The sequence below is a fragment of the Phyllopteryx taeniolatus genome, chromosome 8 (genome assembly GCF_024500385.1).
Source record: "Phyllopteryx taeniolatus isolate TA_2022b chromosome 8, UOR_Ptae_1.2, whole genome shotgun sequence".
Lineage (NCBI taxonomy): Eukaryota > Metazoa > Chordata > Actinopteri > Syngnathiformes > Syngnathidae > Phyllopteryx > Phyllopteryx taeniolatus.
The window spans coordinates 26,173,424-26,199,109 of record NC_084509.1 but is presented as its reverse complement, the minus strand read 5'-3'; the positions used below and the strand labels follow the sequence as shown (position 1 = coordinate 26,199,109).

General features: G+C 43.4%; 1 protein-coding gene across 18 annotated transcripts in view; it reads left to right on the top strand.

The window, feature by feature from the left end:
• Positions 1–24,920, top strand: part of synrg (synergin, gamma) — a 30,415-nt gene extending 5,495 nt beyond the window's left edge. For 4 of the 18 annotated variants that reach the window (XM_061781491.1, XM_061781494.1, XM_061781496.1 and 1 more), the window contains 18 exons: positions 392–730; positions 1,073–1,333; positions 2,111–2,191; positions 2,381–2,577; positions 3,308–3,538; positions 4,143–4,282; positions 5,855–5,961; positions 6,049–6,111; positions 9,331–10,194; positions 15,593–16,111; positions 17,546–17,709; positions 17,812–17,865; positions 18,435–18,531; positions 18,603–18,751; positions 20,198–20,308; positions 20,383–20,421; positions 21,888–21,920; positions 24,492–24,920. In XM_061781491.1, the coding sequence (XP_061637475.1) occupies positions 392–730; positions 1,073–1,333; positions 2,111–2,191; positions 2,381–2,577; positions 3,308–3,538; positions 4,143–4,282; positions 5,855–5,961; positions 6,049–6,111; positions 9,331–10,194; positions 15,593–16,111; positions 17,546–17,709; positions 17,812–17,865; positions 18,435–18,531; positions 18,603–18,751; positions 20,198–20,308; positions 20,383–20,421; positions 21,888–21,920; positions 24,492–24,623 (3,581 nt within the window). In that variant the 3' untranslated portion in view covers positions 24,624–24,920. The remainder of the gene's footprint in view (positions 1–391; positions 731–1,072; positions 1,334–2,110; positions 2,192–2,380; positions 2,578–3,307; positions 3,539–4,142; positions 4,283–5,854; positions 5,962–6,048; positions 6,112–9,330; positions 10,195–15,592; positions 16,112–17,545; positions 17,710–17,811; positions 17,866–18,434; positions 18,532–18,602; positions 18,752–20,197; positions 20,309–20,382; positions 20,422–21,887; positions 21,921–24,491) is intronic. The other 14 variants (XM_061781499.1, XM_061781510.1, XM_061781507.1 and 11 more) reach the window with 12 other exon arrangements.
• Positions 24,921–25,686: the final 766 nt, after the last annotated feature.

Sequence of the window (25,686 nt, the reverse complement as noted above, 5' to 3'; positions counted from 1 at the left end):
GGTGCCTAACCGCAGCTATTTGCCAAAAAGACTCCCCAATATTTGTTGCTCTTTATGTAATGTTCTAATGTGCCACAAGATGGCATCAAAGCGCTGGCTAATAGGAAAGGAGTAATTGGTATTTTTACATGTCGCAAAGCGGTAACACACACACACACACACACACACAAAAGTCCTCACATTTCCGGTGCAGTTTCCTCTTAATCAAATCGTCGGTTAAAATTAAATTCAAGCAATTTTGGATCATAGTTTGTGGTACGTTGGTGATGCGGATGTTCGGCGGCCCAAATCAAAGAAGGAAACGGGCCGCATGTGCCCCGCGGGCCCTCCACTCTTTGATCCTGAATTGTCTCTGTTGTGCTCCATCATCACAATTTGTTCGTTCTTGCAGACTCGTCATCATCTTCATCATCATCCTCATCATCATGCCACCCGTCTGTTGCCACTCCCTCTCTCCCCGCGCCTTTGTCTGAGGACAATGATGAATTTAGCGACTTTCAAGGGCCTGCCTCTTCCAACCCTTCCTCCTCCTCCTCTTCCTCTGAGCCCCCTTCCCGCCGGACCGTCGTGGCCGCTTTGCCCGAGGAGGACGAGGAGTTTAGTGACTTTGTTCAAGGTCCCGTTGGGTCGGCACACTCGCGCCTTTCCTCTCAAGTCCGCCCTTCCCTCCCTTCCTCTGTGTCTCCTCCACACTCTGCCGTCAACAGCAGCTCTCAAACTTCATTTCAAGGTAATTTATCCTTTTGCTCACCTTCTATAAACTCACGTGGGCTACATCGAGTGGTTCCAATGTGTAGCGCAGGCCAGCAAATGACCGCTGGCTTTACAGCAGGGATGGGCTACATTTAATATTTAAAATGGACAGGAAAATAAAAAAATAAAAAAAAATATATATATATTAATCTTTCTTGTTTTAGTTTACTGTTTACAAGTAATTTTAATTATTTTCAAATATTCAATCTTGTTTGTTTTGTCCTTTTAAAAAAAAAAAAAAAAAAAAAAAAAAAAAAAAAAAACCTGGCGGGTTGGCTGATGAAAAAGGTGCTTGTTCCCCATTGGCTCCCACCTCTAGGCCCATCCCTGGAAGAGAAGCTTTTCTCCTCTTGCGACCTCACTGCTGGCAAGACGGCGCACTTGAACTTTAAATCCAGGCAGACTTTGACGGAAATGAGTCCCACAGCTAGAGTTTCTGCCCAGTTTCAGAGCAGCAATAAGGCCAGGAACTGGGCCACGGCCTCCCGGGACTTGAGTCTCGAGTCCGTCTTCGTCACAGAAAGGATACCCGTGGCCCCGCCTGCTGCCGAGGCCTCCCCTCGAAGCGGTGATGACAGCGGTGAGAGAAGCCTCTATTTGTTACCAGACCTCCGCAGCTGCTTCTGCCACTAAAACTACCGCTTCCTGTCTTCTTCAACTGTGCCATGTTCGCTTTTATACTACATTTTGTTGACATTCAATCCAAACAGGCTGGCTGCTCCTTCAATAACTGTGATCAGTATCAAGTGTTGCGCTGAGGTACCTTGATGTCAAGCGTTTATAGCCGCCCTGCTACACTTCTTTCCAGGTTTTCTGTAGTCATTGTTTGGGCTCTCGGGGACGTGCCTGCTGCTCCACGCTGCCTGCTTTGGCCTAACATGGATACGCATTGACTTATTACTCTGTTTTTTTCATTTTTTTTTTTTCACTTCTGTGTCATCAAGGCTAACGCTGAGGCTCTTCATAGACAACACAGTTTTTGTTAGCAGCGAGGTGCAATGGTACCTTTCGTTTAATAAGGAAAAATAGAAAATCAACTACTTGTTTTATGAAGTGTAATTAAGTCAAAAGTGGAGTGCTCGTAAGGCAAGGTACCACTGTATTCACATAAAACCATAAACGATGTCAGTACAGTTGAATCGCGTCTTCCCTGGAAGTGGCTCACAGGACGATTTATATATTTATGTATGTTATATCTGCACCGAGCTTTCCATACATCATTTTTGGGGAGTTTTGGATACCAGCAGGTGCTCGGCTGCCAAGACTCTTGGCAACTCGTGTTCCTCTCCAAGGTTGAGACTACAACAAATAACGCTCTCTATATTTGTGTGTGTGTGTTTGTGTTTGATTTCCACAGCAGGTGTTGGTGTGTATCCACAACAAGAGCACATCCAGTCCATCCCGCCAGCTTGGCTTTACAACGACAGCCTCATCCCAGGTAATTTAACATTTAGTTTCATTTAGTACGTATTTGAATGGAATATCTTTGCTCATGTTCACACATACACGGGCATTTGAACCTTCCTGTTACAGTACGTCGTGGCTCAAAATTACCCAGTTTAAAATGGTTAGTAATTCAAGTAATAATGTTTCCAAGAAACGAAATCTCTTGCTTTTCTGCGCTCAGAGATGTTCAAGAAGGTTCTGGAGTTCAGCATGACTCCGGCCGGGATCGACACCGCCAAACTGTACCCGCTGCTCATGTCGTCGGGTCTTCCCCGGGAAGCCTTGGGCCAAATCTGGGCATCCGCCAACCGCACAACGCCTGGCATGCTGACAAAGGAAGAGCTGTACACCGTGCTGGCCCTGATTGGTGTGGCGCAGGTAAAACTATAGCGACAATGGCATTTGGATAGTTTATTTGAATTTTTAATTATTGAATAGAATTTGGGTTTATATAATGACTTATTTATTTAATGGCCTTCAATTTTATAATGCCATTTATAGTTGTTGTTTGGGCCAACAGGAAATATAAAGGCAATAAAATAGGTTAAAATGTTAAATTAAACTGCATTAAATTACTTGGTGAAATATAGTGATTTTATATATATATGCATTTCATCATATCATGACCAATTTGTAATTTTATTTATTTATTTTTTTTTAATTTAAATGGAAAAAAATGAAATTTTATTGAAATGTGAAATCATTGAATTGTTGATTTGACTAAATTGGAAATATATTAATACATTATGTGCTATTACATTGATTGTATTTAATCATTTATGACCAATTTATACATTCCTTGTACTTTTTAAATGATTTTATTCCATTTCATTTATTTCATTGAATTTGTAATTATTTCATAGAATGTGTACGTATTTACTGACATTTTATTCAATGGCATTTTTATTCAGTGAAGCACTTAATGTATTATTTATTTCTTTCATTAAATGTATTTTTTTGACTTGAATTTCATGACCTTGCAGTGCATTGAAAAATGTCATGGAATGCACATGAAATTTGTCAGTCACCCACCAAGGAGATGGTGGGTGGGTTCAGTGACCTGATTGGTTGAACTGCACGCGCGCGTGTGTGTGTGTGTGTGTTTCAGAGCGGCCTGCCTGCGATGAACGTGGAAATCCTCTGTCAGTTCCCTTCACCGCCGGTGCCCAACCTACCGGCCCTCGCGATGGCCTTGGCCCCCGTCATGCCCCAGCACCAGCAACCCATGATGAGCCACCCGCCAGTCTCCATGCCCATGCCCACACCGCCACCGACAGTCATGCCCCCCATGACGGCGGCTGCGGCGCCCGCCAACTTCGCCAGTTTTCCTCCTGCTCAGGTAACACTTGATCTACTGCCTTACGAGTGCCCTAACTTTTTCTCGTTACCACGTCGTCGCTCGGCCGAGTTTAGCTTTTTTCGAATCCTGGTTCCTAAGAAAGTGAGTGCTGAGAAGACGCGGATCATGTCAGAAGGAGAAGCGCAATGTCCATTGAATTAAAGCAATACATCTTGCAAACACTGTTTAATTATTAATATTAAATTATAATCATTCTTTACATTCTATTTAATTATTGCTGTATGTTTCTGTACAATATGATACTATGGAAAACAGTTTTTCTTACTGGAAAAACATGTTCCAAAAATTTGGTGGTGTTTTTAATTTTTCTTTTGGTGGGAGCTGGAACGGATTGATGACACTTTTTATTCAATCCAATTTAGAAAGTAGATTTGAGGTAAGAGTGTTTTGAGTTACGAACGTTGGTCACGGAACAAATTGAATTTGTAAGTCAAGATACCTCTGTACTATGCCATACTTTAAAGAATAGTTCTCAGGTATCTGAATAAAAAGGTCTGACTTTTTCCCCTTAAAATAATATTAAATTGTATTTATGCAAGCCATAATGTGTCCCCTTTAATTTCATGTTCGCCGACGCCTTAAGGGGAATAAAGCGGAAGACGATGACTTCCAGGATTTCCAGGAGGCTCCTAAGGCTGGAACCGGCGACCAGGCGTTCACAGACTTTCAGGGGCAGTCGAGTGCAAGTTTCCCTGGCGGCATAGCGGCGCAGCATCAAAAGAGGTAAAACGTTCATATTCAATCGCAGCGCTTCTGCCATAAAGCATTGTTGTCCCGCACATTGTGCATCGGCTAGTCGGTGGAAGCGCCTCGGCATGACAATGAGTTTGGGTCAGCTCCTGATGAATTCATTTCAGCGGGCGGTCGATCACCGTATTATTTCACCAGCCTAAACGGAAAAGCAATTATGCGTCCAGAGATGAAGATGAGACGGAACTAAATTATCTGAGTGGTGTTAAGTTTCTCTCACATTTACAAGGACGGTGGAGACTTTTGAGCAATGATGTAAATGCTCAGATTGTAGTTTTATTAAAGAGTGCTAAAAAAAAAAGCTCATTTAGAAGAGAAAAGTGTAAACAATTGTATGTTTATCATAGGTGACTCAGTGTTAGTTTGATCAGAATCAGAATCATCTTTATTTGCAAAGTATGTCCTTGAAGGTGATTAACTTTCTATTAAATTAGCTGGTTAATTCCCATTGAACATTTTATATTTGGAAAAAAGTTGTCCCTCACCACATCGTGTTTCACTTTTCATGGTTATATGGTAGTGGTGATTTTTAATTCGTACATATTTCATTTTCTATCGTGGGATTTAGCCGTGATCATTTTCCCACATACTGTTACTGCAGACTCACTTAGCATTAACTTTATTTATTTCAGACCAGGGAGATCCATATCACAGAGTAAAAAAAAAAAAAACTAAATAAAATAGAAACAAGAGAAAATTATAATAACAATAGTAATAACAGCAATACGAATAAAGAAATTACAGCAAAAAACAACTAAACTGTTCAATGTCCAACATAGAGATGTTCGCCAGTGGTTCCACTGCCATCAAGTGCTAGTCAGGAGGGAAGAGTGATATACGCACATTCAGAGTCATAGATACTACAGTGTCGAACGTGAGGATGGCGATCTTTTGCATTGGTGTTATTCATAAAGCTTTAAAAAAAAAAAAATGATAAAATTGACGAAATAATTATATGGTCGCTACTTTGTGGATTTTTCCTGTATAAATGAGGGGTTACTATATTTTCAAAATGTGACCTTTCACCCATGGATTCTTGGGTACGTTCGGAAATGCACTCCAAGTGGAACTTTCGGAAACTCGGAGCGTTGATGGCGTGTGTGCCGTTTGGTTATTCAGAGCGCCACACTCTGGGAGTGCCGGAGCGTCAGGCAAGACGAGATGTTTACAGGCGGAACTGACTGAATATGGCGGACGCACTGACGTATCCCTGCCAGTGGCCAACATGCTCGTTCGTAAATTCATAGAAAATGGTGTGCGCTCTGCCTCTCTGAACACTGCGCTCTGAGAGGCTGTGTGAGTTCAGTTTTTCTTTTTTAATAGATCTGCAAACATTTGAACAATTCCGTTTTTTTTTTTCTTTCTGTCATTATGGGGTGCTGTGTGTACATTGAGGAAAGAAAATGAATATAAAAGATTTTCTCAAATGGCTGCAATATAACAAAGAATGACAAATTTAAGGGGGTCTGAATACTTTCCGTACCCACAGTAAATGTGATGGGCCACACCTTTGATAACCCCCACCACTGTCTTAATATCTTCCAGTGCACCGGCCATGTTGACACCTCTGTCCGGTGTCTCCTCTGATAAGTACGCCGTCTTCAAGCAGCTGTCTGTGGATCAGCCCGCAGAAGTCACGCCCCCTACCTCAGGTACAAGCTTTACCTCTCTGTGTCTTGGTGTTTGTTTGTTTGCTTGCATTTTTTCCCCTTACATTACCTTTTTTTTGTCCCATATAGATGGAGGAGACAAATACAGTGTGTTTAGACACCTAGAAAATCCTGCTGACAAGAAACCACTAGGTAAGAAGTTTTTGCCTCCCAATTTAGGGCATACTAGGCCAATGGTTCTAGGCCGACGATCTCGGCCAATGGTTCTCGAGTCTGCCAGAAAAAACATACTTTGAATCAGAATTTTCGGATTTTAAACACATCGAATTAAATAGTAACATACTAATTACTTAACTCATTCACTGCCAGCCTTCCCAATCAACATGGATATTTGACTTCTAAAGCCGTCAATGGCAATGCATGTTAATTCTGACAAGAGCTGCAATGCTGCCATGCTGCATTTACTTAAAATTATTTTAATATTTCACGATGTTTAGACTTTGTTTGCTGGCAACATGATTTTGACTTACTGCACATAGTTTCTGCATGCGTATGCAAAAAAAAAAACTTTAAAAAAAAAAAAAAATAAAATAAAAAAAAAAAAAGCTCTCCGCTGTAAGAGGGTCCTACTAGGCTAGCTCCAATGAGCTGCACGGATAACATGGAAGCACCACAACAGAACCCGGCAGAAAAGAGCCATCGCTGGACGGGACGACCTCGACAGATCGAATGAGAGAGAGAGGTAATCCAACACAGCGTGGCAGATGATGGGAGTGGCTAGGTAGCCACCAGGCTAAGTAGCCAGCAGGCTAGCTGTAAAACCGGCAGCTTGGTCTGGTCCACGAGGACTTATTGCACCGACTAGTGCAAAACAGACCCCGGATTCTACCTGTGGCCAAGGTATGGCGAGGGATCCTAGTTGAAGTAAGCCATTTTAAACTAAAAATACAAACTTTTCTCTACAGAGACGCGGCAGGCAAAAAGCTTCAGTCAAAAGGTGCCAGTGTACTCTCTTACCGGTTCAATAGATAGTTTTCAAATAATCACAATGGATTTTTCATTTGTTGAACTATTATTTCGGAATGGTACAAGGAGTAGCAATTCGTTTGTGATTCGCTAGTCATTCATCGCTGTCAATACGAATAGCGATTGGGGTTTTAGGGGCGAGTCCGAGCACGAGTACTTAGTGATTGTTTTGCCTACCACTAGTGGGGGGGCACCTTCTCTAAGTGTAGTAGAGAGTGGGAAGTGTCAATCAAAAAGGAGATGTTATGTGAGGTAATTTGTTTCCAAACGTCAGTATGCATCTGAGTACACACACTAGCCAGACATACTGTACTTTTCGATGTCAAGTGGGTCGAGCACGGCGCCAATTGCCCAGTGTGAGTGCGCCCTAAGTCATGAACCAAAAACCACAGACTCAGAAGTCGTGCTTTGGTAAAAACTTAGGTATAATGTAGTTAAAACTTTTAACACAGCTTTGTTTTGCACGCCTTCAATGTTGATCCCAGTTGTTTTTTTCATCCCACTTTCATTAGAACAGTTTGCAATGTGGATCGGTTTTACATTACCAGTAAGTCATGCTCTTAGTCTGTAGTGTGTCTGCAGTCTCTCTTCCAGTACATACAAAAGTGGATGAACTACTGCTAAATTTCCAAAGTGTATTCTGAGTGTTTCTGCTTCACACACGACTGCTGTGACGTTTTTATGGCTTTTACTGTATCTATCTCTGTGGTGTTTACCATAATTTCTCGTGTATAATGTGCATCCATGTATAATACGCACCCCCAAAGTTGACCTCAAAATTCTGGAAAACCCTTCTACCTATGTATAATGCATTTTTACAATGCATGATTTTGCCTCTACCCATATGACCAAAACAAAGTATTATCTGTACTTTGTTAGTGTTTTTTCAGGGAATTATTCTGACGTTAAGCACTTTATTTGAACACGTAATCCTTTTTTTAATTTACTTGCTCTTATTTTGAAAGTCACAGCCCTACATTTATTTAGTAAATGAGAAAACACACAGTTGTGCTCATATGTTTGATTACCAAGGCGGAATTTGTAAGATGGGTACAATTCTTAAAAGAAAACATGAAGGGCCGGCATACATTTTATAAAATGTGAACTTTTTTTCCCCATTTGCCCCTCTACCTATGTATAATGCACACTATTGACTTTTGGCAATTTTTCGGGGGGGAGGGTCGGGAATTATGCACTAGAAATTACGGTAATTTCAACTGAAAACACAAAAACCATGTCCATCCATCTATCAATTTCCTATAAGACCGATCCTCATTGGGGTCACAGGTAAGCTGGAGCCTTGCTAACGATGGATTTAAATTCACACCCAAAAAAAAATTTCGTCTTCACTGAAGCTAACTTGCATGTTTTTGGAATGTGGGAAGAAGCTGCAGTATCCGGAGAAAACCCAAACAAGCACGGGTGGAACATTCAAACTCCACACAGAAAGCAGCTGGGATTTGAACCCACACCTCAGAACTCTGAGGCGGATGTGCTAACCACTATGTGCCGCCTGAAGTCAATACACATTTTTGTGGAAAAATGAATGAACATCACACCCTCTGCTTACCAATCTCGATAAACAGCTTTATTAACATTACATATTGATTCATATTGACTACATCTTAAAATGCTTTGACAGTCTAGCTCGTAATTAGCCTCAATTAGTCAAGTGGGTAACAGCGAATAATAGAGAGAGACACATTTGCCAGCTGTATTACATTTTCACCACATAATTTCATACGTACTTTCAGGTGGCAGTAGAGTGCGCTTTCCACTAGTAAACAAACCCTTCTGTCATTTCACCAAGGCAGAGCGATTGGAAAAAAATGAGGGAAATGGCCGAATGATTCTTTTAGCCTTTTCTCTACCATTAACAATTTCTTCTTTTCTGTTGCGTGGATTAATGGCACAGATGTGCTCTTTTTTTTGTTACTGAACTGCGTAGCGTGCTGTGGGGCTGATGTTAGATCGCTTGCATGCTAGCCATTATGTTTTGACAAATTACTTAAAATAAATAAAATAACCCAGACAAACATTTTACCTGTGAGAGAATGGCTTCCACCAACCCGATGATGGTTTGGTTCCCAGTTTGTCTCTTGACAAGTGACTACCCCAGCACCAGGCAGTTTTGCAATTGACAACAAAACATTTGCCATCAGCGGTAGTCAATCACTTTTCTGCCAACTGGAAGTACCTATTGTTTTATGAAAAGGTCTGTTAACTGTTCAACGGTCACTTGCAGACATGTTAAAATGCTTTGTTTTTCACAAGTATTTTCCCATTTTGAGCAGTGTGATTTTATTTTTCACGGATTGTAAATTAGTGGAGGAAGCCCTCTTTCTGTACCCTACAGTTCATAGTTTCTTGTGTTTTGATTCGCAGGCGAAGGATTTGCCGATTTCAAGTCTGTCCGAACCGACGACGGCTTCACGGACTTTAAAACCGCCGACAGCGTCTCCCCACTAGAGCCCTCGGAGCAGACCAAGATCTTCCAGCCCTTTCCATCTGCTTTCCCCAACTCTCCGTCTCTACAACAGCAGCCACCCCCAGCCGTTTCTATTACTCAAACCAAAAATCCTCTCAACATGGCAGACCTGGATCTTTTCTCCCCTCTCGCTCCATCTGTCCTGCCCGCCGCCGACACGCAAACTGGCGCCTTGCCCCCCTTTCTGGTGCTCCCGTCAGGTGGAGCCAAGCCTAGTGGCTCTGTGGAATTTGCCCTGTTTGGCTCTTCGTCCTCGGACGCCGCCCAAGCTGCGGTGGCGGTGCCACAGGACGACTTTGCCGACTTCATGGCGTTCGGGAGCTCAGGCGGGGAGGCCAAAAGCGAGAGTGGCGCAGCGGTTCACAGCGAAACCTCCTCTCAGCAGAGCTCGGACAAGTATGACGTGTTCAAGCAGCTGTCTTTGGAGGGCGGCGGCCTGGCCTACGACGACGCCAAGGACAGCGGCGACGATTTCGCCGACTTCCATTCGTCCAAATTCTGCACGGCGCTCGGCGCCTCGGAAAAGACCCTGGTTGACAAGCTGGCCTCCTTCAAGCAGGGCAAGGAGGACTGCGCCTCGGTCAAGTCCCTGGACCTCCCGTCCATCGGGGGCAGCAGCGCCGGGAAGGACGACTCTGAGGACGCGCTGTCGGTGCAGCTGGACATGAAGCTCACTGACGTGGGCGGGGACTTGAAGCACGTGATGTCGGACAGCTCGCTGGATCTGACGGGGCTCTCGTCCCACCAGCCGCCTGCTACAGGTGAGGAACTAGTGCGCTTGCTCTGGTGAGGAGGGCCCGTCCCGCTTATACACGCACACACAGTATGTTCAAACACTCACAGTACAACAACATATCAGGATTGGATGTTCAGCTGTTCATCCTCCATTACAACTTTGTCTTCATCTCATTTATTTATTTATTTATTTATGCATTTATTTATGAATTCATTTACATATTATTTAAATCATTTTGGTTCCTACTTCCAATGCTTTCCACATTGTCCTCCCCTGTCATGATAACATGCAGATCGTTCCACCGAATCGGTGCCATTTGCTCGTTGTAACACTCTCAAAATAAGTCTTTATATATATATATATATATATTTCTAAATTCGAAATCTAATAATACACCTATTGAACTACACAAAATGCGTGCTGAACCATTTCAGGCAACTTTGATTTTTTTCGACATCAATATTTTGTCTAAGCTGAATTATATCAATTGAGTAACAAGAATGAAAGTAACCGGTGTGAGTTTTTAACATAAAATCAGAAAATACATGAAAAAAAGCCACGACATTCATGTTAAAAGCATGTTGACCCGAAGCACATTAATGATTCAACAAATTTGTCAATTATTCTTTTTACAGAAAAATAAATCCGTGAACTTACTTTTGGCTCTCCATGGCCTGCAAAACATCTGAATGATGCAACTTCCTTTGGATCATGTGACTTGTGGAATATTCCATGTAATGTTTTAGAGTCACGGTACTGAGTGAAAACCCAGGGACACAAATAAAATGTGAATTTAAACTAAATCATTTTTAAAGAAAATAAACCTAAAGTATAGTTGGGGGTAAGGGGAGTAACACAAATGTGTGTAAAAATTGTAAATCTCTGAAGGGTTAAAATTATTATATATCCTGGTAAAGTCTTAATTTTAGGAAGCAGGCAAAGGCAACAATTGCTATTTTTCCAGTGTTCAAGGTATATTGTATTAATATTTTAAGTTGTTTAACTAAATAGGAAATAAAATTAATGTGCAGGACGCTTTGCTTAATAAGAAAAGTTAATTTTATTGTGCACTTAGATTGTGTTTCCTTTGGGACGCAAATGACACTGGTTCGGTGGAGTGGCCCATGAAGTTTTTCAGTAATGCTGGGGTTATTTATTTTTTCTTTACAAAACAGTGTAGAGGGACCGAGCCCTGCTGCCCACTTGAAAAGGTTTGTAATTGCCTGTAAATGCCACAAGATGGACACAGAGGATGTTGTTTTTGTATTAGACAAGGCTATGACCCTTAACTTCAATGTCCTTGCCACCAATATGCCATGAGATGGCACCAAAGTAATATTTTTATATTAGACATGGCTGTGGCGTGAGCACCAAAACGGCAAAAAAGGAGAGTTTTTCAGTGACTAACAGTGGATGGGTTAAAAAAAAAAAAAAAAAGAAAGACTGCAGATTTGTGCATTCATGAAATACTCGAATACTGAAACGAGAATGTTGGGGTTCAGTGTAATAATATTGTTTGGCCTTACTGGTCTTTTCGTTTTGCTAAGGCTACATCAACTAGGTGACTTGATTGATATAGGACTTGACGATAACCTGTGACTGAAAATTGCGGGGTCGACCTCACTCCCCCTTATTTAGTGTCTATTCCGTTTATAGCACACTGTGAGAAGAAATCGTAATACCCCCTTTAACAAGTAGTGTAAGAATCAGCTTGCCCCCCCCCCCCCCCCCCCCCCATGTTTTTTCTGGGAGAATTATTCTGAACAGCAATGCAGAAATAGGTGGAAAAATGCCACCTCGGGGTCAACCTCCCCCATTTTGTGCCATTTATAGCAAACAGTGGTAGCGTAAAAAAGGTGCTTACGTTTTTTTTGCCAGGTGACCCAGATGCATGGAAATACTGATTTGAAAAGATTTGTGTCATCGGTGATCTGGCATGACTACTTGAGATCATTCAGAAGCTCCAAAATTGCATTCCTGAATAGACCGTATGTCGCAATAACTTCTGTTTCTGGCATTTCAAAAATGTTTACGCAAGCGTATTCTCTCATTTTGCCTGTGCCTCAGAGATGCTGCATTTATTCAGCTTTTCAGGTGCAGTTTTTAAAGACGCTAAATCAGGCATTGTAATTCGTCTCAGGTTTGAGCAATCGCATTGCACGTGCTAAATTAATCATGTTGCGTTTCCTCCTCCCAGAACGTGCAAGATGCGCCCGGTTAGTAGATTCGCTTCCACATCATTTTCCATGAGCAGTCAGGTTTGCGCCCATTTTAGCATTCGCTGACCTTTACTTAGTAAATCAGGACCTTCTTGTCTGGGCCGTTTATACCTCTGAAGGTGGAGAATTCCTTGGTCAATTGTGCGCTTCCGTGTTGCATCTCCATGGGAAACGCCATTCAGTCATTCATTTAGGGCAATCATCAGTCATTTTTCATTTGTTAACAAAGCGTTAATACACAGCATGATTTATTCCAGTTCTGCATCGTCATTGCCTCCTAAATGAAGACATTTAGGACACAAAGAAACAGTAACACAACGTGGAAGCATTCCAACAAAACTCTTGTCCTTCTGTAATGGCTCTATTTTCATCTAATATTGTTTTTGGAGAGCCACAGACCATCTCGTGTTGTTCAGCCCAGTTTAACGCGCCGCCGCTGTCTAAACATGCACGTACTCGACGTCATTTTAAAGAGACAGTATTCCTTTTGTCAAGTGGCTTTCCAGTACAGTGCACAGAGGGAAACTGTTATTTATTTGTTTATTTTTTGGCCCTTGAATTGTCACGTCCGCTCCGACGGTATGTATTACCCATCATGCCCTGTTCGTGCTGCCTTTTTGAATTTGTGAAATTGACAAGTACGCAGGTGGTCTGCCAGATGCCATTTGATGTGTTAGGGAGAAAAATGTACTGGAATTTAGAATTGTATTTTTATGACAGAGAGAGACTCTCTTCAGTTGTTGTGATATCCGGTAGATACAAAGAAATGTCATTTGCATTCAAACTGTCACTATAGCAAGAGCAAAAGGGATACTGTCTCTTTAAATATTCTTTTTGGATGTAATTAAAGTCCCTTTTCGGGGGGATGTCAGGAATGTTCGGTTGCTTTATAACCCATAGAGTGCTTGATCACTTGACATAATTGTAAGCATAGTCAGGGGTGTCAAACTCATTTTTGTCTCGGGCCGCATTGTAGTTATGATTTCCCTCAGAGGGTGGTTAGAACAGTGAAACCATATGAATGTTTAACCACCAAATCATATTATTACCTTTGCACAACAAACTGAGGGATAGCAAGTTTTGAAATCAGAAGACAAGGATAAGAGTTTGTTCAAGTATTGTTTAAGTTACTGTAGAAGAAGGGTTTGGTAACAGAAAAATGGAATATCTCAACATTATTGTTTATTATTATGACAATTTGGGTACAGATTTTGGCAAAAATCACGGACGTTGACAAGCATGATTTGCTTTCGCGGGCCAGATAAAATGATGTGGCGGGCCGCATCCGGCCCCCGGGGCCTTGAGTTTGACACCTATGGCATAGATTATGACCAATTTTTCGCCTCTGCCCTGCAATTTTTCTTAATGTATTTTGAGCCCTCAAAGGGGTTTATGTAGTGTTTTCTCTCTTTTTCCAAAACAAAAAAGCTGGTAGCTGAATGGATTTTGTCCCCACCACCTCTGAATGACTGATTTGAGTCTGTAAATGTGCCTTCTCACTCTGGTCTTTGTGCGTTTCTGTCTCTCGCTTTTAGCCTGGGGTTTTCCTTTTGTGTCACTTGTTTTTCTTTTCTGCCCTTTTGCTCCTGACTCTGCATGCCCTTGTATAACGCCACAAATCTGACGTCTAGTTTTACAGGTGTTAGTTGGCCGAAACCTCTTCTTGTAACGATAGACCTCTACTTCTACTTTGTGACCTTTTCTGGCTCTTTTCTCTCATATTGTGGTAATAAATATTCCTATTGGTATAGCTCAAAATTGGGTGCCGTCTTATTTTTCTTCTTCTTTCCTTCCTTTTAGATGCTTCACATACTACACCACTAGATCCTTGTCAATTTCACAAATTGCTTTTTGGGCTGCATTGCCCACAGGAAAAAAGCTTGGGTGGCATTTAAAGATGCTGCTGTTTTCTGCGTGTGTGTTTTATCATTATAGTTTATTATAGAGTAGACCTTTTTCGCCTTTTACGATTTTATATCATCCATTCTTTTTTTGTCATTCTTCAATAACTAATGATTATTTAATGAATATTATTTGTAATGTGTCTAATTACATGTTGCATTAGAATGAATGAATGAATCAATAAGACTAAGATAAAACCAGTCTTTGAAATGCTAACTTGAAACCCTAACTTTGCTTTTAAACTTTAACCCTACTTTGAAACACCGACGCAGGCTTGGAACCTTAATTTGAAACCCTAACAGTTTCTAGAAGCCCAAACCTTGGCTTCATATCCTAATTTGAAACCTTACCCCGGGCTAGGATGAAATTTAAAAATGTAGACAATCTTGGATTTAAACCCTATTTTGAAACCTTCACCCTAATTTGAAACCTTAACTCTAGCCTGAAAACAGAATTTGAAACCCTGAACCTAGCTTTAAATCTTAGCCTTTGCTGGAAAGCCTAATTTAAAACCCTAACCCTTGGTTGTAATCCAAATTTCAAATCCTGAACGCTAACCTTGTCGGTGGGGTTTCAATTCGTACTAAGGGACCTAACGTGTGTCAGGAAATTCTCCCCCAAATCATACAACATGACCACCGCAGCCACCAGGCTGTACTGTTGACACAAGATGGAATGAGTCATGCTTTCTTTTTGTTTATGCCGAATTGTTGCCTGACCATTTGAGTCGTGGTGCTTATATAAAGTGAACCGCAGTCCATCGCGGGGGGTTCCAGACTCATCCGTGACAAGAGGAAATCTGCAATGTAGAGAGACCATATAAAGTTTTTTTTTTTTCCTGTTTTTACCCATCCCGCATGCTTTTAACACATTTAAAGTTATGAAAACACACTTTGTTAACACCTTGTAAACCTATTTGAACACCAGAAACTACTAGAACGACCTTCTGGGTTCTGTTAGAAAGCAAAATATAGAAATTATTTCAGGAAACATTTTATTTTTTACTTCCCCTCTTGACAAGATTAAAATGAAATCTGAGTTGTACAGGTTAAATAATGTAGAAGTGCCCAAATTGTTTGGTCTCATTCTTTTATACATCGCAAAAACGGTACAGTGTGTGTGCGCGCTAAAGGTGAACCATGATGTAGCAGGGAGGATGTCTGTCAGAGCGAGGTAAGTCTTGAAAGTGAAGACAAGCCACCATTGTATCGGATAGGAATCTCTCTCATTGGTCTTCAGTCTGTCACGGAAGCATCTTTGCTATTCCCAGGAAGCACTGGCATGTCTGTGTTGTCATTGCAGAGGGAGACGACATGAAATTTGACCCGTTTGGGACCTCGGCACTCAGCAGCCTGGCCAATTACGATTGGTCAGAGCGAGCGGAGTGCGTCACCGGCGAGCTCCATAAGCCGCAGGGCCACGAGGGTGCCGCCGCTCCGCCTTTAATGCCCGCTGAAAATGCCCGGCTGAACTCGGAAAGCATCTCGGCCGCCTCGCCCGCCAAGTTCGCCTCGTCCTTCCGTACCGAGGATGACAAGTTTGAAGCCTTTGCCGACTTTGCCGGTCGGGAACAGCGGGACGGCGAAGCCGAAGACGACTTCGGGGAATTCGCCGGCACCGTTTCAGAGAAGGCCGATCCCCCCGCCGAGGCCGGCCCTGAGGCCACCCCGGGCGAGACCTCGGACGACTTTGGCGCCTTCCAGGGAGACAAGCCGAAGTTTGGCAAGTCTGACTTCCTGAAGGCTAGCGCTCAGCCCAATGTCAAATCCAGCGAGGAGATGATCAAGAACGAGCTGGCCACATTTGACTTGTCTGTTCAAGGTGAGAATGTTTTTTTCCAGTCATGAAACCTCCATTTCATAAACCTAAACTTGTGTCCCAAAAATATCTGGTAAATTACAGTGACAAGTTGAGATGGGGAATTTGGGAAATACAGTGGAACCCCGGTTTGCGTATGCCCTAGGTTTTCTATGATTTGGTTTTTGACGATTCTTTTCATTTTTTAATATCGATGCACGATTCACAAAATTGCTTTGGATTTCATTCAGTTCAGTTCTAGTCAGACTTTCTGGAGGTTCCACTGCAAATTCAAGAGCCAACCTTCATTTTTGTAAATTCCTGTTTTATTCCCGTAAATTCCCCATTTATACCCCTTGATAGTTTCAGACTTTGAAAATTCCCAGACTTTTGGATTCCTAGTCCCAACTAGCCCAAACTCAAGGTATATTGTTGTAAAACTAGGACAAAATCATGACCTGCTGGTCAGTACTCTTTACAAAATGGCTGCCACCTGTTGTCGACAAAAGTATTTTTCGGCACTGCTCCGTCCGACTGCTGATTTGCCATGCACTGTTATGAAAAGATCTATATAACAGAGCAGAAGCATGGCGCCTCTGTACCCTCCCTGCGTCCGCCCGTCCCCACCTGCTCGCTCCCATCGGGGTGGAATAAAGCTGTCAGGCATAAGATGGCGGCGTTGAGATGATGGCTGCTGAGATGGATCAGCAAAGGCCAGCACATCGATGAACCGCATCATTTCTTCAATGAGGATGGTGTTGATGGTGCTCTGTGAATAATTTAGTAATGTTTCCCGCTGTGTGATACGACCTCATTTGCCAATGATTGATCTCCCTCAGTTGCAGTTCCTTCTGCGCTGGCACTCTCTTCTCTACGTAACGGGATCGCCATAGGCAGGCTGGGGAGGGGGACGCGTGTCTCCACAGGGGGCGGCGCTGATGGTACTGGTGCTGGTTAGGATTACCTGGGCCAAGGCAACTGCTACTCACGTGCCTCACCTGGAGCAGCCTGCGTTCTTGTGTGGTGGCCTGCCAGTATTTGAGTGCCAAGGAATTATTCATGCATGACTATTTATGCATCCGTCTGGTGTGCAATTATTCTTTGTCCCAAATTGTTTAGGCGGAATGAAGCACTGAATAGCCGGATGATGATGCCATTAATCTGTTCCAGCCCACCCAATATAACCCCAAAATGTTATTTTTTTGGAGGGGGGGGGGGGGGTTCTTCCTTTTTTCATAGGAAAATGGGGCACTATACAAGATTAATATAATATGCAGTGTACTCCCGCTATTTGCGAGTGATTAGGACTGGGCCGGACCGCGAATAGCAAAAATCTTCAGATAGTTATGTATAGCATGGGGGGGGGGGGGGGGGGACATTTTTTTTTTTTTAAAGCCAAGTCAAGGGTACTGTATATGTTTCAAATTGAATTACGGTTTCTCCCCGTTTTATCTTCAGGCTCCCACAAGCGCAGTCACAGCCTTGGAGAGAAGGAGATCGGCCGCCCGCCGCCGTCGCTGCTTCCGGAGCAGCCGTTCCGAGACCGATCCAGCACCCTGAGCGAGAAGCCCACCTTGCCCGTCATCCGGGACAAGTACAAGGACCTCACTGGGGAGGTGGAGGTGAGGCTGAAGCCCTCCATCACAACCTCTGAATATCACGTTTTTAAAAAAAAAAAAACCCACCAAGCTTTCACATCCAACTCTCTGTTTATGATGTCGCAGGAGAGCGAGCGCTATGCTTACGAGTGGCAGAGGTGTTTGGAAAGTGCTCTTGAGGTTTGTACTTGACCCCTGCGCCATCTTAACGAAGCTCCTCTCCTCATGTCAACATAGTTAATTGGCAACAACATGGTGCCAAAGCGCAATTTTTCTATTCGACATGATGCACATTTTAACATTAACACTGCTTAAATATAGGAAAGTAACACTCCTTAAATAATAATTCAATTAAAATACACTGCACGCTCCCAGATAAATGTTTTTAAAACAAACAGTTCTAAAAGATTCAATGCAAATGTCGTGCACTTATAAGTTAAATACAACTGAACTGTATTTAACAAATCTATCTGATTAAAAACAAATTTAAACCACTGTAGTGTTCGTTATGCACAGTTTAAACTGAATTTAATTCAGTAATTCTTCCACATACCACTAGAGGGAGCCTGCGTACCACTTTCACCGCTTTTATGCCGTATATGTTGTCGGGACACCCTGTGGGCACACTGGTGCCGCAGTACAATTGCATTTTCCAACCTTAGCGTAATAAACCTTTTTACACGGCAACAGCTTTCATACTGCTATTTTAAATCAAATAAAAGTTAAGTGGCCTATCTTCCCACATCAAGGTCATCACCAAGGCCAACAATACGCTGAACGGCATCAGCAGCTCCTCCGTGTGCACTGAGGTCATCCTTTCTGCTCAGGGCATGGAGTATCTGCTGGGTGAGCGCGCACACGCACGCACGCTTTCACACGCAAACGTGTATGCTAATATTGGCGTGTGTTTGCGTCAGGTGTGGTCGAAGTGTACCGCGTGACCAGGCGCGTGGAGCTGGGCGTCAAGGCAACGGCGGTGTGCTCGGAGAAGCTGCAGCAGTTGCTGAAGGACATCAGCCGTGTGTGGAACAACCTCACCAGCTTCATGTCGCTGGCCAAACTGGTGGTGAGACGCGCCCACGTAACATTGGTCCAGTCGTTGAGACTCCAGTGACCGTTTGGATGACTTGACTTGAGTAGGGCTGCCGCTAACCATTGTTTTTTTGGAATCGATTAATCTGGGAGTTATTTTAGTTAAGTGACTTGTCTTGACTTAAGACATGATGACTTGATTGTTGATTTTATGTTTGGTTTAGAGATCAAATTTAGAATTACCTGTGCATCACAGTAAACTACAATTAGAAAACTGCATATATTTCTGTACAGTAGTTCAATTTAAAAACTCATAGGTTCACTAACAGAGAGTAAAAAAAACTTGATTTAGCACATCTGCCTCACAGTTGTGAGGACCCGGATTCAAATTGCGGCCTGGCCTGTGTGGCGTTTGCATGTTCTAATTTATTGCTGTGCACCTGTACAGACCTTTGTACCACCTTATCCCACCTGCTTTCCTGGTTGGCAATAGCTACAGTGGCGCCACTCGTAAACAAAGCCTGCCTTGTTATTTGAGCAAGGCAGAGCAACTGGAAACTTGCGCATGTGTGACGCTGTACGATTGACACACGCCCAAACGGGCCCCGCCGACGATCGCACGTCTTCCCGATGAAAAGGCGACCGACAACATAATTGAATGTTAGAGAATGCGCTGGGCTCCCGCTCCATTAGCTCCGGATTGATCGGCGATCGATTGGCATGCGGTGTTGCCGCCTCCTGGCTTCGATTTATTTAAGCGGTTGTGTGTAAACGCAACACATGACGAGATGGACTACGCTCATCCGTGCGGACCGGCAACAGGAACAAAATTGCTTTATCATAATGGGTGTTTTCAGGCACGGCTGCACGCGACTCATTCACTGGCAGCCATTTTAGAACATTTCGACTGATCTTTCAAGACCCGCACAATATTATGTGACAATATAAGCGCCCAACCTACCACCAGAAAGTTTTTCTAGCTTTGTCTGGTCTTTAGTAATCTGCAGTAGCACATGGATTGGTTTCACCAAAGACGTCGCTTTCTGAACAAAAAAGGCAGAGGAAACAAGCTCTTGCACCAGTTGTATGTTTTTTTTCTTTTACCTGCCGCTCACCATGTACTCCATGAACGGCGTCATTGTTTCTCATGATCGCAACTCAACTCTTTTTTTTTTTTTTTTTTTTTTTACTCCCGAAAGCGACACATAGGACCATACGGATTCATACGCCTTTTTCATTCTCTCAGCTATACAGTCAAATCCAGAAGCTTCCGTACCTGATGCAAAGACATACACTTTTTCTTTTTTTTGCTCACTGTCTTGACACGAAACCAGATGTAAGCTTTTGCTGTTTGATGTTGAGCTTCCAGTTTGGACTCTTTATAATAGCGTTGATTCATCCTTTTTTTTTTTTTTTTGCTTTTTGACGACGACGACGAGCCGCGTTTGCGAAAATAACGTTTTCTTCGTGTCCTGTGCAGCCTGATGAAAGCTCCCTGGATTTCACCTCCTGCGTTCTGCGGCACGGCATCAAGAACGCCAAGGAGTTGGCGTGCGGGGTGTGCCTGCTCAACGTCGACTCTCGCAGCAAGGTTTGTACACACACACACACACGCGCGCACACACACAAGGATGACTTTTCTCTGACTGTGAAACAATTTTGCAGATGAAAGAAGGAGGCACGCTCGGACGGCTTTTGAAACGAGTATGAGAAATGTCATTGTGCTCTTTCCTTCGGGGTGCGGTGTTGGGCTGTTCCTCTTGGTGGGCGGGGCTAAAGTGCCACTTCTTCTTTTCAGTTGTTCTCTATTAGGTGGCTGAGTTTATTGTGGATCAAAACTCATGAGTAGACCCACAAAAAAAAAAAAAAAAAAAAGTCTTGTTTGGGGTTCCCATGAAGCCGTGCCCCAAAACACACAGGAACTTTACATAAAACATCGACCTAATAAGAATTGAGCTCATGATTTTTATTTTTTATTTTTTTTTTAAATCCAGCTCCTAAACCCAGTGTAATGTAGCAACATGAACTTTGGTGGCACGTCTATCATGAGTAGACTCACAAAAAAGTCCGAAGAAGCCGCGCCAGAAAAGACACAGGAAGTCAGCCATTTTGGATTAAAGCAGCCATTTCCAGGTGTCTTTGAAAGAGAAACGTTTTACAATCGCGCGCAAATTAAAAAAAATTCAGTACCCAAAGCCAGTTTGACAGGAAATTTGGTAGGCACGTTGATCATATGTACACTCGCAAAAAAGAAACCATTCCAGAAGTTAAGTCAGCCGTGTTGGTTCAAAGCAGCCATATTAGGTTAGGGTCATTTGGGTCTTTTTACGGGGTCCTCGATTTGATTTCATTCTATTGGATGACTTTTCGATTCAAATCTTCAACCCAAGTCCTTTTCTGCTGCAGTGTGTAAATGTCAGGTAACGCCGTCGCTGCAGCAGTCTGCCAAATCGAAAGCTCTTGACTGAGCGCCTTAGTAACTGTTGCTACGTTAGCTATTGAGCAATCAGCGGCTTGGCGCGGCGCTCTTCGCACACAATCAATGTGGGTCATTGTTGTCTGCTCACTCGCCACGCTGGAGGACAGACTCTTGGAAGGTGAGGAAAGGAGGGAGCGAGAGCGCACTTGCCACTTGGGCTTCTCTGTGTGCATTCTTGAAGGCCTCAGCAGACCTTCTTGTCGTTCTCACATCATGGTCATCAGCGGCGGCTCGATGTTGCGGTGTTCTTCGCCTATTAGCCAAAATGTTTCGGATTTGGGGCTTCGGGGGTGAAAGTTCACGATGTGACCACCAAGCCTGCTGTGAATAGGGGAGGGTTTGTCATTCCGTATACATACCACAAGATGGCGGAAAAGCACTTAAAATGGAGAGGCTCATAAAGCATCAACACCTTGTATGAAGGATGGGTGACGGCGCGCTAGCCTATTAGCATCTCGTCCTGTAAATGTGGCGTGATTATTTGATCGAGTGGAACGGGAGCGTCCTCGGGCTCACCTCGGCGCCTCGTCGGCGCTCAAATACAAAAAACACGAGCCACATGCTGCTTCACCAAGTGCTTGCGCTGGGTTGCCGCTTGCCGTCTTGAGGAGCCGAGAAACTCGCTGCTTCCGTCTTCTTCTTGTGTTTGTTCTGCTCGAGCACGCGTTGACCGAGCGTCTTGTGATTTCAGGCGTTGACGCCAGAAAGTGTTCGGAGGACCACGGTAAATATTGACTTGATTTTGCTCATCAACACCTTCAAAGGCATTTGCACAACACATTTTAGGCTTTTTAACCCCAATTTGAAACCCTAACCTTTGCTCCAAAGCCTAATTTCAAACCCTAACCCTTCTTTGAAAACCTAACTCGAGGGCTTTGAACCTTGCTTGAGACCCAAATCCTTAAGACCCGAACTTCAAACCCTAACCCTAGTTTTAAACCCTAATTTGATCATCCTAGCCCTGGTTTGAAACCTGACATTTAAACCATAAATTTAGTTTGAGACCCTAACCCAGTATTTGTTTGAAGCCCTAACACTTATTTCAAACTTAATGTACACTTGAAAATCCTAAATTGAAACCCTACCTTACTTTAAACCATCATTTGAAACACTAAGCCTGTTTAGAATCCTAATTTTAAACCGTAATCCTCTCTTAAAACTCTAATTTGAAACCCTAACCCTGGTTTAAAGCCCTGTTTTGAAAGTGTAACCCTGGTTTGCAACCCTAATTTGGAACCTTAACCTTGTTTTGAAACCCTACTTTGAAACTCTAACCCTGTTTGGAACCCTACTTTGAAACCCTGACCCTATTTTAAAACTGTACTTTAAAACCCTACTTTGTCTTGAAATCCTAATTAGAAACCATAACCCTGCCTTAAAACCCTACTTAGAAACCAGGGTTGTACAGGGTGTCAGCCGTATCAGGGGGTTCGGTACACCGTACTCTCAAAGCACCCCCCACAGGACTCCCCGAGGGACACGGTCGATCGCCTTCTCCAAGTCCACAAAACACACGTAGACTCCCACGCACCCTCGAGGACCCTGCCGAGGGTGTAGAGCTGATCCCTTACCAGGGAGGCTGAGGATTTGGAACAGACCCTCCGGTCCCCCCTTCTTAAAAAGGGGGACCACCACCCCAGTCTGGCAATCCAGAGGCACTGTCCCCGATGTCCACGCGGTGTTGCAGAGGCGTGTCAACCAGGACAGCCCTCCAACATCCAGAGCCTTGAGGAACTCCGGGCGAATCTCATCCACCCTCGGGGCCTTGCCACCGAGGAGCTTTTGAACCACCTCGGTGACCTCAACCCCAGAGATAGGAGAACCCAGACTCTGCTTCCTCATGGGAAGGCGTGTCAATGGAGTTGAGGAGGTCTTCAAAGCATTCTTCTCACCGACTCACAACATCCCGAGACGAGGTCAGCGGTGCCCCATCCCCACTATACAGTGTTGATGGTGCACTGCTTCCCCCTCCTGAGACGCCGGATGGTGGACCAGAATTTCCTCGAAGCCGTCGGGAAGTCTTTCTCCATGGCCTCACCGAACTCCTCCTGTGCCTGCGTTTTTACTTCAGCGTCCACCAAAGCTGCATTCCGCTTGGCCAGCCGGTACCCATCAGCTGCCTCAGGAGTCCCACAGGCCAAAAGGCCCGATAGGACTCCTCCTTCAGCTTGACGGCATCCCTCCACCAACGGGTTCGGGGATTGCCGCCACGACAGGCACCGACCACCTTACGGCCGCCTCAGCAATGGTGGCGCGGAACACTGTCCACTCGGACTCGATGTCCCCCGCCGCCCCCGGATCGTGAGCAAAGTTCTGCTGGAGGTGGGATTTGAAACTCCTTCTGACAGTGTCCAAGACATGCGGCCGCAAAGTCGATGATCGAACTGCGACTTCGGGTGTCCTGGTGCCAAGCGCGCGTGTGGACACCCTTATGCTCGAACATGGTGTTCGTTATGGACAAGCCGTGATGAGCACACAAGTCCAATAACAGAACACCGCTCGGGTTCTGATCGGAGGGGCCTTCCTCCCAATCACGCCCTTCCAGGTCTCACTGTCTACTTTGAAACCCTAACCCAGTTTTCAAACCCTACTTTGAAACACTGACCCTGGTTTAAAGCCCTAATTTGAAACCTTAACCCTGTTTTGAAACTTTTATTTGAAACCCTACTGATACCTTTGTTTGATACCCTATTTTTTGAAGCCTGGAAGAAAGTTTTTTTTGTTTTTGTTTTTTGAAAACATTTTTACTTAGTTTTGTGACACCATGAAGTCATCATGTAGGTTTGTCTAACGATAAACTGATGGATTTGTCATTGGACATGGTGAAGCAGCATGTGGCTCATTATCCAAGGTTACTGTTTAGACAATTCTCTGTTTTTCTATCACAAGGCGACAAAATTTTTGTGTAATTTTGACAACAGCTTCCGTGTTAGTCAGATGCCCTTGTACCGTATCGGGTTGGGTGATTAATCGACATAAATGAACCCGATAATCGAACCGATTAATAAATATTTGGGTCAGGCAGATTTTTTTTTTTTCGTTCTTTCTCCATATTTGGCCAGGCCATATTTGTGTTTCGTTTGAGGAAAGAAATCAGCAAAAAAAAAGGAAAACCTAATTTGAATATAATTTGCCTTTGTATTGAAAATTGATTCAAATTGGAATTTTGATTTGAAGGTCATGTGCCTCAGCCGCACGTGTCCTGCATTCCATGCATGGGGAATGCGATATCTAATGCAATTTCTCCTGCTTCCTGGCGAGCAACTAATTCTGTCTTGTCTCTTCGCCCGTTCAGGCGTTCAACTCGGAGACGGACAACTTCAAGCTGGCGTATGGCGGGCACCAGTATCACGCCAGCTGCGCCAACTTCTGGATCAACTGCGTGGAGCCCAAACCGCCTGGACTCATCCTGCCGGACCTGCTCTGAACTTGCAACTTTTGCATTTTTTTTATTTATTCCTTCATTCATTTGGTCACAAAATGGATGCCGACTTGAATGTTTTAAATGTCACTTTCAATATTCTTAAATCTTCTTGGCTGGAAGACACCTTTATTTTTTTTAGTTTTGAACGTGTCCCTGTGTATTTAACTGTTGTACATTTTAACTAATCAGAGGCTGGGATTTATTTAGGCCATCCAAAGGGAAACGTTTAATTTAATCGGTTTGTGTGTTGTTAATGTGTGACGTGAATGTGATGCAAATAAACAAATGCAGCAGTTTCAATTTCTTGAGATCTTTCAGCCTTGAGAGTTGGTCTGTTCCAAATGAAACAATTGTACATTTGTGATCCCCAGGCAGCTCCATGTTTAGCGACACAGCTGCGGTGTTAATCTGAAGACGTCGTGCGCTGCGTTCCGTTCCTCTCTGCAACGTCGGTCGAGCACGCAAAAGCATTCGGTGAATATAAGCAGCAGTCATGTTGCATCGAAGTCTTTATTCTTTTTTTTTTTTTTTTTAAATTCAAACACAAACATTGGCACAAGCTCTTCGTTTGTTGTCAGATTTCAGACTACACTACAGCTAAAATCTTAATTCATCATCAGTTATTTTTGTGCTTGTAGTTTGGCTCACAAGAAGCCAAACATGAATCAACATTTGATATTAGATATCCACTTTTAACACCACAGCACTGAAATAGCACTACAATAACGTGACAGAACTGTCAGTCCTGTGCTACACAGGAACTTCCTCAGAAACTTTTTATTGACATCTTTTTTCCTCCCAGATTGTTTCCTTTAAAAAAAGTATATTTTTACTTCTGAGTAAATCTAATCATGTTTCCACAAAGGCTTACTGTTCACACCAGTTGGGATTGAACATTTAAAAAGGGGCTGGAAAAATGGTGCATGTGGGGAGTTTTGAAAATATAAAGGTTGGACACTACACAGGAATTCAAGAGAAGACAATGAAAACGTTAGTTTTTTTTCAATGTCATCAGGATTATTTTACTTATTGTTGGTACCAAAATAAAAGGATGGCAAGAAATTGG